The following is a 16,095-nucleotide window of genomic DNA, read 5'->3' on the forward strand; positions in this document are numbered from 1 at the left end:
CAAAATAGCAAGGTGGAGGTGGAATTGAACCCAGATATTGTATGAAGATCACGATGATTAGGGCCATTTCACATGAACTTAGAATAACTCGCTTCCAAATTTTTGTGAGATGTCAATACTGCATAACTATTTGTGCATGTTTATCATACAGATATCAAGAATATGGCATTTGAATGATTTGAAAGCTCTACTATGTTTGTCCTAAGGATACAACTTGAGTTCAAATTTACCCCTCCACTTGGGCATCAATGTCCTTATATCAATTCCCCCATTTTCAACACTTAAAAACAAGTTCCATGTTGATAAGCTCCCTTTTAAAGTTCGCCATAAGCATTAAAAACTATGATCGTACACGTATGTCATTTCCCTTCTATTGATTACAATTGTGTTTCTCATCTATCACGAATCACAAAAATTTGCTAACAACAACACATGATATTTTAATGTATGAATAAGGTAATGTTGTATTTTTATTGTATCCTTGTGGCTATTACTCAATGTCAATAGTAGATATAGAGGATTTATCATTTGGAGTGTGTGGTAATTACATAGAACTCTCCAATACAAGTAGCATTTTTTCAAAACCCTAATTAACGTTTACCCCAACCACCCAACTCTTCGTAATCTGCACTTAGTCTATCCTAACCCCAATTCATGTATGTGCCTATTCCACCTTGTCCCTTTCTTTTAATCTCCTCTAAATAAAGTTACACCATTTCTCATTTCTCAATGTAATCCATTAAAAACCTACTTTTATATACTAAGTGTTAATAAGGTCAAAATTTTGTGCCCTGATGGATCTTTTTTCTTCAATCTTTGTGATGTGAAGAGATAAAGTTATGATTTATTTGAAAGTTTGTTTTTCATTTATTGAAGCCAGATCTGCAATATACCATAACTACAAGTATATAGTTGTATGGTTTATTTCTGTATAGAATCAACCACGTCTTTCTTCCCTCAAACATTTTTGTTTCCTCAGAAGCCATGGAAGTCTTGAACAGTGGATATGGATGCAGTTGCTGGAGGCGAAGAAGAAGAGAGAGGAAAATAAAGAAGAAGAAGAAGAAGAAGACAGAGGAAGATTATGAAAAAGAAGAATGCTGAATGAACCATCTTACTTAGTCACAATTCTGTTAAACTCTACGGTTCCTCCTCTCCGTTTTGTTTTTGTTAAATTCCACCTGTGAAGGAAACTGGAGTTTCTTTCATGCTACTTTTGTAATCTTCGATGTGCAAAATGCAACACCAACCCAATGAAAAATTAAAGAAAATATAGTGGCTTTGAACAAATCTCATGCCAAACTGAGAATTGGTTAATAGTTGTGCGAAGGAAATTAAGTTTTATTTCATGCTAGCTTCAGGAGATTTGGATACTATGTGGAAAATGGAAGGAAGATTTGATACCAAACGTGTAGTGGGTTTGCTCAAATCTTGTGTGAAAATGAAACATTTGGAAGAATTACATGTCAAGATTAGTGAAAGGTGGTCCCTATCGCATATGCATGTTTGCATAGGCAACACTTTGATTGATATGTATGCGAAATGTGGTTCACTTGCCAAAGCCCAACAAGTGTTTGATGAGCTTCCTACTCAAGATGTAGTTTCGTGGAATGCATTGATATCAGCATATGCTAAGCATGATCATGCAAAAGAAGCATTTTTCTATTTCAAGAGAATGAAACACAAGGGTTTCTCCCCAAACGTAGTCACGTACCTGTGTGTTTTGAAAGCTTGTAGTAGCATTGGATCCTTACATGAATGTAAGAGAGTACATGCTACCATCATCGGAAAATATTTTCTTGCATCAAACCTTATTCTTGGAAATGCTTTGGTTGACATGTATGCAAAGCGTGGTTTGCTTGCACATGCACAGGAAATGTTTGATAGCCTTCCTTTGCAAGATGTTATCTCATGGAATGCACTAATAACAGGATATACAAGACACGACCTTAATGAGAGAGCGTTGCATTGCTTTGAACAAATGCAATGCAAAGAAATCTCCCCAAATACAGTCACATTTATATCTATATTAAAAGCTTGTGGTAAACTAAAAGCGATTAACACTGGCATGGGAATTCATAAGATTCTCCGGGAAAAGTTGCTACATACAGAAATTGTTGTAGGAAATGCACTGATTGATATGTATGCAAAATGTGGGTTTCAAATAAGAGCACAAGAAACATTTGATGAGCTTCCCATTAGAGATATCATTTCATGGACTACAACAATTGCAGGGTTTGCTAATCATAAACATCCTGAAGAAGCACTGAAGCATTTTGAACAGATGCGTGTAGAGGGGGTCCCCCCAAATGCTTTCACGTTTGTTTCTGCATTGAAAGCCTGCAGGTATGGTGGAGCTATCCACAAGGGGATACGAATTCATGCTGAAATTTCTAGAGAGGGGTTGTTGGAAAAAGATCCTGTTGTTGCCAATGCCCTTGTTGACATGTACGCCAATTGTGGACATTTGCACATAGCATTCGAGATACTTGTGAAGCTCCCAGTTAAAGATATACTCTCATGGAATATACTGATTGGAGGATATGGTATGCAGAATTGTCCAGAAGAAGTCCTGAGATCTGTTGAAGAGATGCAATGCAGGGGTGTCTCCCCAAATGCTTTTACATTTATTTGCATATTGAGAGCTTGTAGCTCTCTCCAGGACATAGAGAAGGGAATTGGAACACATGCTGAAATTATTAGAAAGGGGTTATTGGATGGCATTCATGTTCTTGGCAATGCTCTTATTGATATGTATTGCAACTGTAGCTCGTTTTCAAAAGCACAAGAGGTTTTTGATAATCTTTTAGTTCGAGATATACGGTCTTGGACTGCATTGATAGAAGGATATGGCAAACATGACTTTGCCGAGGAAGTATTATGCTGCACAAGTCAGATGCAACTTGAAGGGATCTTCCCAGATGTGGTTACATTTGTTTGGAGCTTGAAGGCCTGTCTGAACATGGGAGCATTACGTGAAGGTATTAGAATACACATAGAGATTGCTAGAATGGGGTGGCTGGAATGGGATGTTGTCATAGGTAGCACATTAGTAGAGATGTATGCTCAATGTTACTCACTCGCAAGAGCACAAGAAGTGTTTGATATGCTTGTAATTCGAGATGTGGTATCATGGAATGCATTGATCACAGCATATTGTGAATATGGATATGGTGAAGCAGCATTGAACTGTTATGATCAGATGCGATGTGATGGGGTGACTCCAGATGCTATTACTTTTATCTGCAGTTTGAAAGCTTGCAGCATAATTGGAGATATAGAGAAGGGTCGTGAAATATATGGGGAAATCTTTCGAGAAGGGCTTTTTTATAAAGATCTTGCCATTGGAAATGCAGTGGTCACCATGTATGCTGAATGTAGCTTTCTGACAGAAGCGATTGAAGTATTCGACATGCTTCCAGTGCGAGATACCATATCATGGAACTCACTGATTACAGGATATGCCAACCATGACCGTGGTGAGGATGTGCTGATTTGTTTTAACCACATGCAGCATGAGGGTGTATCTGCAAACATTGTCACATTCATTTATGTCCTGAAGGCTTGTGGCTCTATTGGTGCTGGAAATCAAGGTAGCGATATACATGCTCAGATTTATAAGAAAGGGTTACTGGTAGGCGACATCATGATTGAAAATGCTCTGATATATATGTATGCTAAATGTGGAATGCTAGAAAGAGCTCTTGATGTGCTTGAGAAGCTTCCCATGCGTGACACCATCTCGTGGACCTCACTTATTGCTGGCTATACTGACCTAGGAGACAGTGAAATTGTGCTCGAAATCTTTGAGAGAATGATAGGGGAAGGGATAAAACCAGATTCGATCACACTTGTTGGCATTCTTAATGCTTGTAGTCATGGTGGTCTTGTAGACAAGGCTCAAAGATACTTCAAGATGATGAGCATAGACTATGGCATAAATCCAACTCTTCAGCATTACACTTGCATTATTGATCTCTTTGGTCGCGCAGGTCACTTAGACAAAATGTTAATGATGATTGAAGAGATGCCCTTTTACCCTGATATTGTCTTACTGCAGAGTGTATTAGATGCTTGTAAAAAATGGGGCACTACAGAGCTTGGAAAAATGGTCTTCACAAAAGTAACTCAATTAGTTGAAAAGGATACGTTCGCTTATATTCCTGTGTATGGTAATGGTACCCGAATGGAAGTTTATGCAACCAATCATTGAAACTTTATTTTAGCATTGCATTGAAGTGGATGAGCTGCTGTGTATTCGATTCACATCTTTACAATTGAATTGATGCCAAAATCAGACTAGATAAAATCATGCTTTTGAGTTGTAGCAAGTCTACATGCTCCTATGTATCATTATTATGTACTGCTTCTAGAGTTTTTCAACAATGCAGTGCTCATGACCTCAAAAGAGATTTTCAAAGAAAGGAAGATCTTCTCAGTTTCTATCAGAGAAAAATGATGGAGACCAAAACCTAGGTTGCCACATTCATTGATGAAAGAAAGGAAACAATAAGCATGTAACTGAGGAGTGGTGGGTCCCATCGTAAGGATGGAAAAATCCATCTTGAATAATATCCTAATATTAGATCACAGCATTGGCCAAGATGGTGAAACAATAGGCATGTGGATGATAAAGCTCAGCCTTTCGATTGAGCAACACAACGTATTTTAGCGTTAAGTAATTGTGATTGGAACATTTATCAATATTGATTATGTCTATGCATGCTGTTTGGAACATTTATCAATTTTGCTATCTTTGATGGGGATTCTAAGCCTGGCCCAACCTTTGAGAGACACTATGGACTCTTTACGCCACGGATGGCCTAAAATCATATGATTTTGGGTTGAACTACCCCATCTCATCAAGTTTTATTCCATCTCTAACAACTCACTATCCTCCTTTACCACCTACATTGGTCTACCTTTTCTCTCTCTTTATTATTTGTTCATTGCTGTTGGTTCATGTATCTTAGTGGCATATCGTCATGTGTGAATCCTAACAATTGAGAAATGATGAAAAAGTGATGTTTTGCTACAAAATCAACACATTCGTTAATTAAGCTCACACTCAAAACTCATCCTCCCTCTGCCTCCAAAGACATATAAGGGGGGAATACATATACATATGCAAAAGAACATGTCCTCAATGTTTTTGAATTTTGTACATGATGTTATCATTGTGGTTGATTCCTTCTATAAAGAGGAGTAGGTGAATGCATTCATTCACAAATGTGTTCATATGAATGCATTTGGATACTAGGGACCTTGTTTTAATATTGCTATTTGTGTTTCTAAGTGGTTCTATAATGATGTCTTTGAGATAGATGTCATCATCCTATTTGTGTGTGTATCCCTTTTGCTGGCCTTTACGTAAGTCATATAAAAGATAAGGGAAAGTTAAAACTTACCTTTCCACCCTTTTCCAAGGTAGAACATTAAGAGAAACTAGTCAATGGGAATTGATTCGTGGATAGTGCCATGAATATTGACAACTAGGCATTCTTAGATTGTATGTTATTTGATTCATCTTGTTACATACATATTGAATGATGTGAGCATTGTGTCAAAATGAGCAATATAACAGTTTTCTAAGAGGCCAAAAAATGGCTAGTGGGACTTAAACTAGTGAGAGAGGAAAGTAATGGTGTTGAACGACGATAATGAGTTAATTTGACTCGAGACTAGGCACACACCTATAATCTTGCTACACGATGTTAAGAAGCAAATGCATATCAAGTTTTCATCAAATGCAATTCTCTTCTACAACAACGAACCAGTGACCGGGAATAGATGCAAAGATGTTCTATGAAAAATCACTATGTATTAGGCAAAGCAATGCAAAAATTTGACTCATTTGTATGCATCGATCCAACGCTACTTTACCACAAATACAAAAACAAAAAAGCCTTGTGTAGTCATTCGACAAGCTTCAACCTTAGAGAGACAAAGAGACCCCCTAGGCCAATCGAGCAATGGTCAAGTGGCTCTATGAATTGGTGACCGAGTGACTTAATGAACTAATGCATGAGCCACCCCCTCCATCCCTACCGGGGTTGACATACATACATATTTCAAGAGGAAGTTTTGTAGGTACATATGTACATATGTACATACATGGAGTCAAGTCATGAATAATGATGAGGCCTCCGGGGTTTAAAATGTACCCAAGACCATGTATTTTCCCACGCGGTTAAGTCTGTTAAAGCAGTCTGCTGTTGTGCGTTCTTGTAGAGAGATTCAAATCAAACCATGGCAGGTATCCATGCTGCTAAAGTTTGTAAGGATTCATACAGAAATACTGTCCCATTCGCAACATCATCATCAACAGAGAATCAATATCGGATCCAGGCCCCCATCATCATATATGCGACAAAACATCCTCCGCACAGAAGGAGACCTGGATGTGGCTATGGAAGCTCTTTCAGATTCAGACCGGGCAGGCATCATTCCTCCTCACAATTGTTACCTCTCTATCATAAAAACATGTGCAAAGAAGAAGTCTGTACATCATACCAAGCTTGTATACGACCATATTATTCAACATAAAGTCACCATTTGTGGTTCTCTTGGTGATCATTTAGTTATGGCATTGGCAAAATGTGGTCTCTTTGATGATGCATGCCATGTATTTTATGGATTATCAGATCCTTCAGTCTTCTCCTGGACTGCATTGATCTCTGGCTATGTCGATCATGGAAGATCTAATGATGCCTTGCTGTTGTATTATCATGGCATTAGCATGAATGAGAGAATGAATGGTGATGGACTACAACCTAACCATTATACCTTTGTTAGCCTTCTTAAGGCTTGTGGAAATTTATCAGACATAGAGAATGGTCACAAGTTGCATGATGACATCAAGATGATGGGTTTATTGTCAAATGTATATGTTGTCAATACCCTCGTAAGCATGTATGGAAAATGTGGTGATGTTATCGAAGCTGAGAATGTGTTTGTTGTTGGGATGCCAAGATTTGATCCTGCATCATGGAATGTTATGCTTTCTGTTTATGTCGAGAGAGGCGAGGATAAGAAATCCTTGTTATTGTATAGACAAATGCAAGAAGAAGGAGTAAGTCCTGATGAAAGGACATTTGTAACTGTTCTTCAAGCATGTATTAACCTTAACAAGAATAACGACCTTCGCAATGTCAAAGAACATGGCAATGAAGATATGGCTTTAGATATAGGCCAAGCTTTGCACAGTGAAGCAAGGAGAAGAGGGTTTTCCTCCCATGTTTTCTTTGTCACTGCTCTTATATGTATGTATGGCAAGTGTAGACAGGTTCATCAGAGTGAGAACATATTTTCAGAGATGCTTTATCCAGATGTGATAATGTGGAACTCAATACTAACAGCATATTCTGATTGTGGCTATGGTGTTAAGGCTTTACAAGCATATGTAGAGATGCAAAAGCAAAGGATTTTGCCAGATCAACACACATTTGTGATCTCTCTTCAGGCCTGTTGTATGCTTGAGGAGAAAGGAAACTGGAACCTTGGCAAATCAAGTCTTCTAGACATTGGAGAGGCACTTTATTTGGATGCTTATAGGCTTGGTTTTGCATATAATAACTTTATAGACAATACCCTTATCAGTCTATACGGTACATGTGCCAATATCGTGAAAGCAGAGGAGATATTTCAAAGGATGCATGATAGAAAGGATGTATCGTGGAATGCTATGATGTCAGCCTATGTGGAACGAGGTGAAGGAGAAAAGGCTTTGCGATTATATAGCCAAATGGAGAAAGAGAGGACATATCCAAATACAGTAACATATGTAGTTGCATGTCAAGCATGCTGTGCTCTTTTAGATGTGGCCATTTCTTCTTCTGAAGGATGTCTCTGGCAGATATCAGTAGAGATTGGCCGAGCGCTACATATTGATATGAATCCAAAAGGTCTAGTTTCAGATGTTGTTATTGGTAGCATCCTAGTCCACATGTATGGAAAATGTGGTCTGATATTGGAAGCAGAGCTGGTGTTCAATGGTTTAACTTACCAAAACGTTGTAACATGGAATGCTATGCTATCAGCATATGTAGAACAAGGCCAATTAGAAAGTGCCTTGGAATTGTTCCGAAAAATGCTAGAAGAAGGTTTTGCTGTAGATGGTGTCACTCTAGTAGGTGTTTTACAAGCCTCAGGTCTGGCTTGCCAAGCTGATTCATGTTGGGAGGCACATTTCTTCTTAACATCCACTGATTTTCAACTTACTCCTCTTTTGGCTACTACACTCATTAATGCATATGGCAACTGTGCTCTGTTATCCGATGCTCAAAGGGTTTTTCATGCACTTGCTCTAGTTGATAATGTTTCATGGAGTGCTACCATCGATGCATTTGTACAAGCAAGTGAATGTCTAATGAGCCTCCAAACATTTGAAAATATGTGTTCAGCGGGTTTTGAACCCGACAATGTCACTTTCTTTTCTGTTCTTTCAGCATGCTCCCATGCTGGCCTAATTGACATTGGTGTCAACTGCTTTGAATCTATGATCAAATACTTTGGCCCAAAACCAGATTTGAAGCATTATGCCATCATGATAGATCTCTTAGGTAGGGCTGGGGCATTCACTAAGGTAGAGAATTTGCTAGAAAGAATGCCGATACCGCCTAACTTGGAGATTTGGTTAAGCTTATTGGGTGTGTGTCACATCCACAAGCATGCCGAGATGGGAAAACATGCTTTCGATAAGGTCATACAGCAATGGCCTAATGAAATTACTCCATATATTTTAATGTCCAATATCTATGCTGCTTCGGGGATGATGAAAATCTCTAAAGAACTGGACCTCATTGCTACACAAAGGAACATATGTCAAGATTGCTTTGCTGACTTTTTGGATCAACATGTTCATCATTTTCCATAATCTAGAACAAAGATGATTGAGCAATGCCAAATGAAAATCTCTAGGGAACTGGACCAGATTGCCCCACAAAGGAACATACATCAAGATCCCACTGCTGGCCTATAGGATTAACTTGGTCATAATTTTCCATAATTGAAAACGTTGATGAACTCTTATAAGAGATTTAGCCTGGATGATTTTATCAGGTTTCTAACAAGTATGTTTGTTAGAATAATGCCCGAAACCTTGTAGCATTCCTTAAAATTACTGAAATTTGCGGCATTAACAAGGAGAACTATAATGCTTCGCATATGCTAATGCCAAAAGTTCCAACAATAGGAAATGCAAATAAAACACAAATTGAAAATTGCATCGTTCTTCAAAAGATCACAATGGCAATGCCAAGAAACTCCAAAAGCTCTCTATTAGAGGATATTTCTCTCGCCTCTGCAACCTAATAAAATGGGACCTCCTGTCATGGTAATTCCTAAAGCTTTTGGATACTCAGTAAAGCGCGAGGATAGATTTGGTGGAGTTCTTTTGTTGCCATTGCTCTCCAATTTTGTCTTCATGTACTTTCACTTGATAACTCTAGAGGAAATAAATAGTTCTTCACCATGTTTGATTTGATATTGGAACCTTGCTAATAGTTACCTTTTGAATGTTCTTCACATAATGATGTCTCATCTTTCTTTCAATTCAAAAGTTAATGCTTGAGAAATAATGCTTATTGACTTCATTTATTTATTTACACTGTGACAATCAAGAAGATCTAATTTCATGTAAAGATTTTGACACTTGAGACAAGAAAGTGAAAATAAAAAGTATAATACACTCCACTAATGAAGGTAACCAGGAGAGAAAGACAACAATTAAAAAAAAAAAGTGATGCAAATTGATCTAAACGGTCATGAAATAGGTAATACTTAACCCGGTGTGACATCAAACTCATGATGATAACTCACTAGCATTTACGAACAATGTAAAAATGTGTGACTAACATGCCAAACATTTCTAACAAATTTAGTAACTTTTAACCATTGTGACACACTTAAATCTCAAAATAGCTTAATATTGATACATAATCCATGTAGAACAATCGAATGAGCCACAATTGGCATCTCCGTGATCATACGTTTTTGCAACCCACTTACCGAACATGCAAGATGCAAACTCAAGACCCGATGCGTGACCATTATTAAGGCTGATGTGAATGTCGTTCTATTAATCTCGATACTTACTGAACAGGCAAGATGCAAACTCAAGACCTGATGTGTGACCATTATTAAGGCTGATGTTAATGTCGTTCTATTAATCTCGATACTCTTGGATGGCTCAAAATAACCAAAGATTTAAAGAAATCCCCACAGTTCACGTTAGAAGCAAAGAGTTAAACATAAACAGATTCGTTGACGTGGCCACCTATTATACCCGTGATTAAACACTAGTGTGATAAAATCATAGAAAAAGAAGATCAGATACATCAATCAATAGTTGTTTTTATTGATCCAAAGGGTAAGAGAAACCTGAAAGTATTTTTTTCCCCTCTTTTAGTCTTAATGTTTTTAATGGGTTTTCAATGAAGTGGAGAGTAACATCTGGCTCTTTCCTTCTGACTAAAGGAATTAGAAACTTTGATTTTTCAAACGTAGAATCCATGGCGCGGTTAATATTAAGCTACACACACATACATATTCATTATTATGTAGAGATTGCACAATACACATCTCTGAGTTGTATGGAGATGGTAACATTCATGAGTTTCCTTTTATTACTGTTTAGACAACAAGGTGGCATCATTGTGATGTGTTGGGGCCTTCAATTCCACCATACCACATTCAGTGGCATGGACGATGCTGCAGACATTTCCATAGTGACGCAGTCGTGGTACCGAGGTCCCGACGCACACTTCGGAGTGTCACCCGATGTTAGCTCGAGTACTGGCATTTGGCTGACCCCTATAACCACGGGTTCGGGATCTAGCCCTGACCCGACTCATCTCGGTCGAATAGTGTTCAAAGACCCCTATCTTTTCGACTCCGCCACCGCATCCTTCCAAACTTCCTTCGTCTTCCAGATCATCACCACGCGGTCGTACGGTGAGTGCGGGAGCGGGATGGCCTTCTTTGTGTCGGAATCTCGAGAAGCTCCAAATAATAGCGATACTTACGGTGCCTTTGGGCTCCTGGACCCGAACCAAGGATATACGTCGGCTCCACAGGAAGCATCTATAAGGGCCAACAACAACACCACTTTGTCGAATCACTTCTTCGCGGTAGAGTTCGACACACGGCTTCATCCGATCAACAGGGATCCAAGCGCGAGCCACATCGGGATTGACATCGATTCCGTCATCTCTTCAAACATCACCGACACATCATCATCATCGGGTGTTACTTCTTCTTCATTCTATCCTGAACTCTACCTCTACAACAATTCGACATTCATGGCGTGGATAGATTATGACTTTACATCCAAGATGATTCAAGTGAGGATGATCAATATGAACACCAGCACCACTATATCGCCCCGCAGCCGCCGCCCCCTCGATCCTTGCTTGCTTTTTAGCTATGATTTGTCGACGCTGTTTTGGGGGAAGTACGTTTTTGTGGGGTTCTCGGCCACGAGTGCGCCCAACACACGAGGAGCAGAAGGCCATGTGATCTACGCCTGGAACTTCAGCAACGAGATGGGTAGTTACAGGGGCAAGGCGCAGAGAAGAGTGGACGTGATTGTGGCGGCCATATCTATTCCGTTAGGATTAGCTGTCTTGGCTGCAGGAGCAATTGTGGTAGTGCGCTTCTTTCGAGCAAGGAGTGGACGGAGGATGGAGAGGCAGAGGCAGCAGGTAGGGGGCATTCACATGGCGAAGCACGCCGATCCATTGCAAGATGTGCTTCGGGCGGTGCCTCGATACACATACCGAGAGTTGCAGAGGGCAACAGAGGGGTTCTCGGACAGGAACAAGGTGGGCGAAGGCGGGTTCAGCAGTGTTTACAGGGGGGTATTGAGCGACGGGACTGTGGTGGCGGTGAAGAAGCTCAAGGAAGGGGCGAGGAGAGAGGCGGAGTTCTGCGCGGAGGTGGGCATCATCAGCAAGGTGCGGCACCGGAACCTGGTGGAGATGGAGGGCTGGTGCTATGACCAGGGAGAAGCCATGGTGGTGCAGAGGTACATGAGCGCCGGAAGCTTAGACGCCTACCTGTTCGAGGAGAAGAGGAAGAGGGGCGGCAGGCGGAAGGTTCTAGAAGCATCGGAGCGGCGCGTGATCTTGGAAGGAGTGGCGGCGGCTCTCGAGTACCTCCACCACGACTCGGCCCTCGGGGAGTGTGTTCTCCATCGGGACGTGAAGGCAGCCAACGTGCTCCTCACCTCCGAGATGGAGGCCAAGCTGAGCGATTTCGGGCTTGCCCGACTCGTCTCCCGTGACCGCTCGGTGAGCATGACTGCCGCCGGCACGCCCGGAAGCATCGCGCCCGAGGTCGTCTACCGAGGGAAAGTCACCGACAGGGCGGACGTGTATAGCTTCGGCATTCTCGCGCTAGAGCTCGCGGCAGGACGCAGAGCCATATGTAAAGGGCCCACCAAGTGGTTCTTGCGTATGCCTCCTCCTGCTATGGGACATGAAATGGACGACTCTGCAGACCAGTGTATAAGTGACAATACATCCGAGGATCTATTGGACTCCGTATGGCGACTCCACATGGATCCGGATCATGACATTGTCGAATCGTTGGATCCATTCATCGCATCTACGACTGATACACGTGCCGTTGAGTACTGGAGAAATGTTCTCCATTTGGCTCTCTTGTGTTGCCACCCGGTGCCAGATTGTCGCCCGAGCATGCGCCAGGTTGTCCAAGTTCTTCGCTCTTGTCACCGTGTCATGGTACCTGCCACTAGGCCATCCTACCCTTTCGGCAATAACGATCACTTGTCTAACACAAACATGGCTGATCAATACCACCATATTGATGTAACCGGAACTCCAACATGCAATGCAATTATATCATCATCTTTGTCCAGAGGCAATTGCTTGGTGTCCGATGTACTCTCTCCCCGATAGTGTTGTCCATGAAGGGGAAGCTTGTCGATGAGGTGAGGAGGAGAACGTTAGGACGAATCCAAGAAGGTTGTGGGTGACATTTCCATAAGGTACCATAATTACCAACGAAAGAATAATCCAATGTGAAATATGTAGTGGCCTTTTAAGTTTTTGCGGAACTCTTCCATGTGTAAACGCCCCCAACTTACGAGGAGAAAAATGTAGGTTGATCAAGGAGCCAAGGGTTTTATGTCATGATATCCTCCTATTTTTTATCTTAATACTATATGTCCACTAATTTGAAGGTCTTATGTGAAGCAAAACACAACAACAGAACCGCAATAAAATCCTACATTTTAGTATAAAGATGCTTTATATTATTTTGAATTGAGAACATGTAACTAGAACTTTGTTGGCAAACGTCAAACTTTGTTTTACTGTGAAGTGTTATTTCATTAAACCTCCATGAATTTTATCAGTCTTGCTTATGGTGAAATATGTCTACAACGATACAATGCACAAGATAATGAGCACCGTTTTTACTCTAATTATAGCATTAAAGCATTACACCTTAAGGATTGCAACAAGAAAGAGGCTATGACGAGCTATTGATATGAGATTTTTGGTATAGACAATGCATATGTTCTTCACATAATGCCTAGGTTATTGATGAATCAATGTACTTTTGTTGGCATCTCCATTCATCATACTTAATGACAGTTTATATAATGTATCTCACTTTGAAATTCTCTCCAATTTCTAATTTTCTTGGAATAATATAAAGAAATAGCTTTGGGGAAATCGAGCTTTCAATGTGTATTGTTAAATTCTTATGACCCTCTCTCTTTTTCAAGTGTTCAACAAGTTTTAAGTTAATCCAACTTAGATGACTTAATCACTAGATTCATACCTTTTCCATGAGGAGACTTGAACACATTAAGACTTCATGAAGAAATCAAAGTATTCTACCCACCGAGACACCCTATGTCTCCAAATTTCTATTATCTATACACGACATGGGTCTTGTTGCAAGTGTTAGAGACATAATGACAATGTATGGCACCACGGTTGCTACAAAACTGTTGGAATATCTGAGGGTCTAATAAGGGTGTTATTTGGTAATTGTGATTAGGAAATAATTGGTTGAAGAGAGAGACCAAGTGCCACAAGAAAATCTAGGGAATACACATTCAAAGCTTTGAAGAGATAATAGAACCTAACCTTAGAAGAGATAACAGAACCTAACCTTAGAAGAGATAGTTGAGCACCCACACTAATAACTGCCACAAGTGCAATGTTGTCATGGACATAGGAGAATCTAGAGAAGGTTGAGAGTCTCTCTCTATACATTTGGAACTAGAATCCTTGATGTGTGAGATATTTAATGCATGACTATCCACACCACCTTTGCATTCTCATAAGAATTATTACATTACGCATGCTTATAGCCTATGATGTTGCACCTCAGTGATCGTGACATCATCTCCTCTAGCATTGACTTCCAACCACACGTTGATGGGGTACTAGTGATGGAGCTCCTGAAAAGTGTCTTTTGTATTGTCGATGTGTGCCAGAGCATGGGCAATCATTCGACAAGTTTAGATACCAATGTTGGCGTCTTTTCTTGAGTACCACTTTGACTTCGTGTGTTCTCACGTTTATGAACTCTATTAGAGCATGTAGCTTCTGTTAGTGATGGGGAATTGTGAGCTCATGATAAGGCTCCGAGAGCATGATGTCTATAACAAGAATCCAAAAGTGCATAGGGAGGCTGAGTAAAAAAGCCATTGGTTTACTTGTTTCATAATATGGAAAGGACCGATCTACTTGTAGTCCAACTTGGGTATTAGACACTATGATGTGGCATTGCATAAGCGAAACTTTATCTCTAGCCTTGAAATCAAGAATGTGGACACACTAGAGGTTCCTCAAGGCTTCACCATCGGGCTAACCCATGGCCAAGCACAACATAAGGACCAAGTTGATTGTAGGCTTAAAGGGTTACTAATCTAGTAGGGATAGTCAAAAGGAATCATGGATGAAAAGCTTTATTTGCAAAGAACAGAGTAACGTCATTTGAGGAGTCTACAATACTATTATAGGCAAACTCAACAAGCAAGAATCAAATTTAATCATCTTGTTCATAACTCTTTATTCACCGAAGTTGTTGCACGAAGATTTGAATATTTGTTATGTTTAGCTATTACTGTAAATATGAAATGTTGCTAACACAATCTTTTATGCCAAATGTTGCATTCACAATTGTGTTATAAGTTGTGATAGTTATACATGCTAATCCAATGAATTTGTTATGGCCCTTTGTTGCCACTTATTTGATAAGTTGTACTTGTTGTACATGCTAATCCAATGAATTTGTTATGGCCCTTCATTGCCACTTATTTGATAAGTTGTACTTGTTGTATTGTAATCCTAATCCAATGAATGTATTATAATTTATCACCCTTCATTTTGAAGTGTGTTATAAGTTGTACTTGTTGTACACACTAATCCAATGAATGTGCTACAAGACTTTGTTTTCAATTGTGTCAAAGTTGTACTTGTTGGAAGCTCTAATCCAATGAATGTGCTATGGCTCTAAACATGTGGTCTTTAAGAAGTGGAAATTTCTTATCAATGAAATTTACATCTATGACTACAAAGTGTAGAATCGAAGCACACTAGCCTTTGCTAGGAGCTATTATTGCTCCATAACAACCAAGATAAAAAGGTAATTGTAGCACAAAAAGATGATAACAACTTAAAATTCGAGTAACATTTGCTTTACTATTGTTCCTGTTAATTACTAAAAGAATATCCATTGCCCCTCGTATATGGGGTAACACCACATCTACCCCTTGTAGTTAGAGTATCCCTTGTAGTCGTCGGAGTATCAAGAATGAAGATATGTTTGTGGTCAAAGTTCAAACAGTTATTTACTCATTGCATGATAATATATGGGGTGAATAACTTTATTGAATGTAATGAAAAATAAACTATCTACATGGTGATGGATATCTTTATTGAATCGTTAATGAATTTGTTTGATTATGTATGCCATTAATGTATTAGTTAGAATAACTATTCCGACAAAGTAATAAAAACTAACAAGTAATATGTACATATTTTCATTGTTGACAATTAATGGGTTCATTATAGTATAGATTAAACTAGATTAAGTAGAATAATAAATTCCATA

The 16,095-nt window shown here is 39.6% G+C and overlaps 4 protein-coding genes across 4 annotated transcripts; all 4 read left to right on the forward strand.

Moving 5' to 3' along the window:
* The first annotated feature begins 1,375 nt into the window (after positions 1-1,375).
* On the forward strand, positions 1,376-4,213 carry LOC147858490 (pentatricopeptide repeat-containing protein At2g03380, mitochondrial-like). The gene has a single exon (XM_087327602.1). The coding sequence runs from the start codon at positions 1,376-1,378 to the stop codon at positions 4,211-4,213; it is 2,838 nt and encodes a 945-aa protein (XP_087183728.1).
* Positions 4,214-6,173: 1,960 nt separating this feature from the next.
* Positions 6,174-9,524, forward strand: LOC147858491 (pentatricopeptide repeat-containing protein At5g27110-like). Its single transcript, XM_087327960.1, has one exon. The coding sequence runs from the start codon at positions 6,263-6,265 to the stop codon at positions 8,873-8,875; it is 2,613 nt and encodes an 870-aa protein (XP_087184086.1). The 5' UTR covers positions 6,174-6,262; the 3' UTR covers positions 8,876-9,524.
* Positions 9,525-10,408: 884 nt separating this feature from the next.
* On the forward strand, positions 10,409-11,714 carry LOC147858492 (lectin-like protein At1g53060; the record flags this gene model as incomplete). Its single annotated transcript, XM_087327603.1, has 1 exon — positions 10,409-11,714. A coding segment is annotated over exon 1 (1,281 nt), but the record flags the coding sequence as incomplete, so codon positions are not given.
* Positions 11,711-13,339, forward strand: LOC147858493 (putative L-type lectin-domain containing receptor kinase S.7). Its single transcript, XM_087327934.1, has one exon. It carries the CDS (start codon positions 11,718-11,720, stop codon positions 12,918-12,920), a length of 1,203 nt encoding a protein of 400 aa, XP_087184060.1. The 5' UTR covers positions 11,711-11,717; the 3' UTR covers positions 12,921-13,339.
* The last annotated feature ends 2,756 nt before the right edge of the window (positions 13,340-16,095 follow it).

This window comes from Azolla caroliniana, unplaced genomic scaffold, assembly GCF_043228905.1.
Source record: "Azolla caroliniana isolate FFs.n. ecotype wild unplaced genomic scaffold, voAzoCaro1.0.p SCAF_11, whole genome shotgun sequence".
Lineage (NCBI taxonomy): Eukaryota > Viridiplantae > Streptophyta > Polypodiopsida > Salviniales > Salviniaceae > Azolla > Azolla caroliniana.

Coding starts and splice junctions, on each gene's coding strand:
- LOC147858490 (XM_087327602.1), top strand. CDS start 1,376: ATGTGGAAAATGGAAGGAAGATTTGATACCAAACGTGTAGTGGGTTTG.
- LOC147858491 (XM_087327960.1), top strand. CDS start 6,263: ATGCTGCTAAAGTTTGTAAGGATTCATACAGAAATACTGTCCCATTCG.
- LOC147858493 (XM_087327934.1), top strand. CDS start 11,718: ATGGCGAAGCACGCCGATCCATTGCAAGATGTGCTTCGGGCGGTGCCT.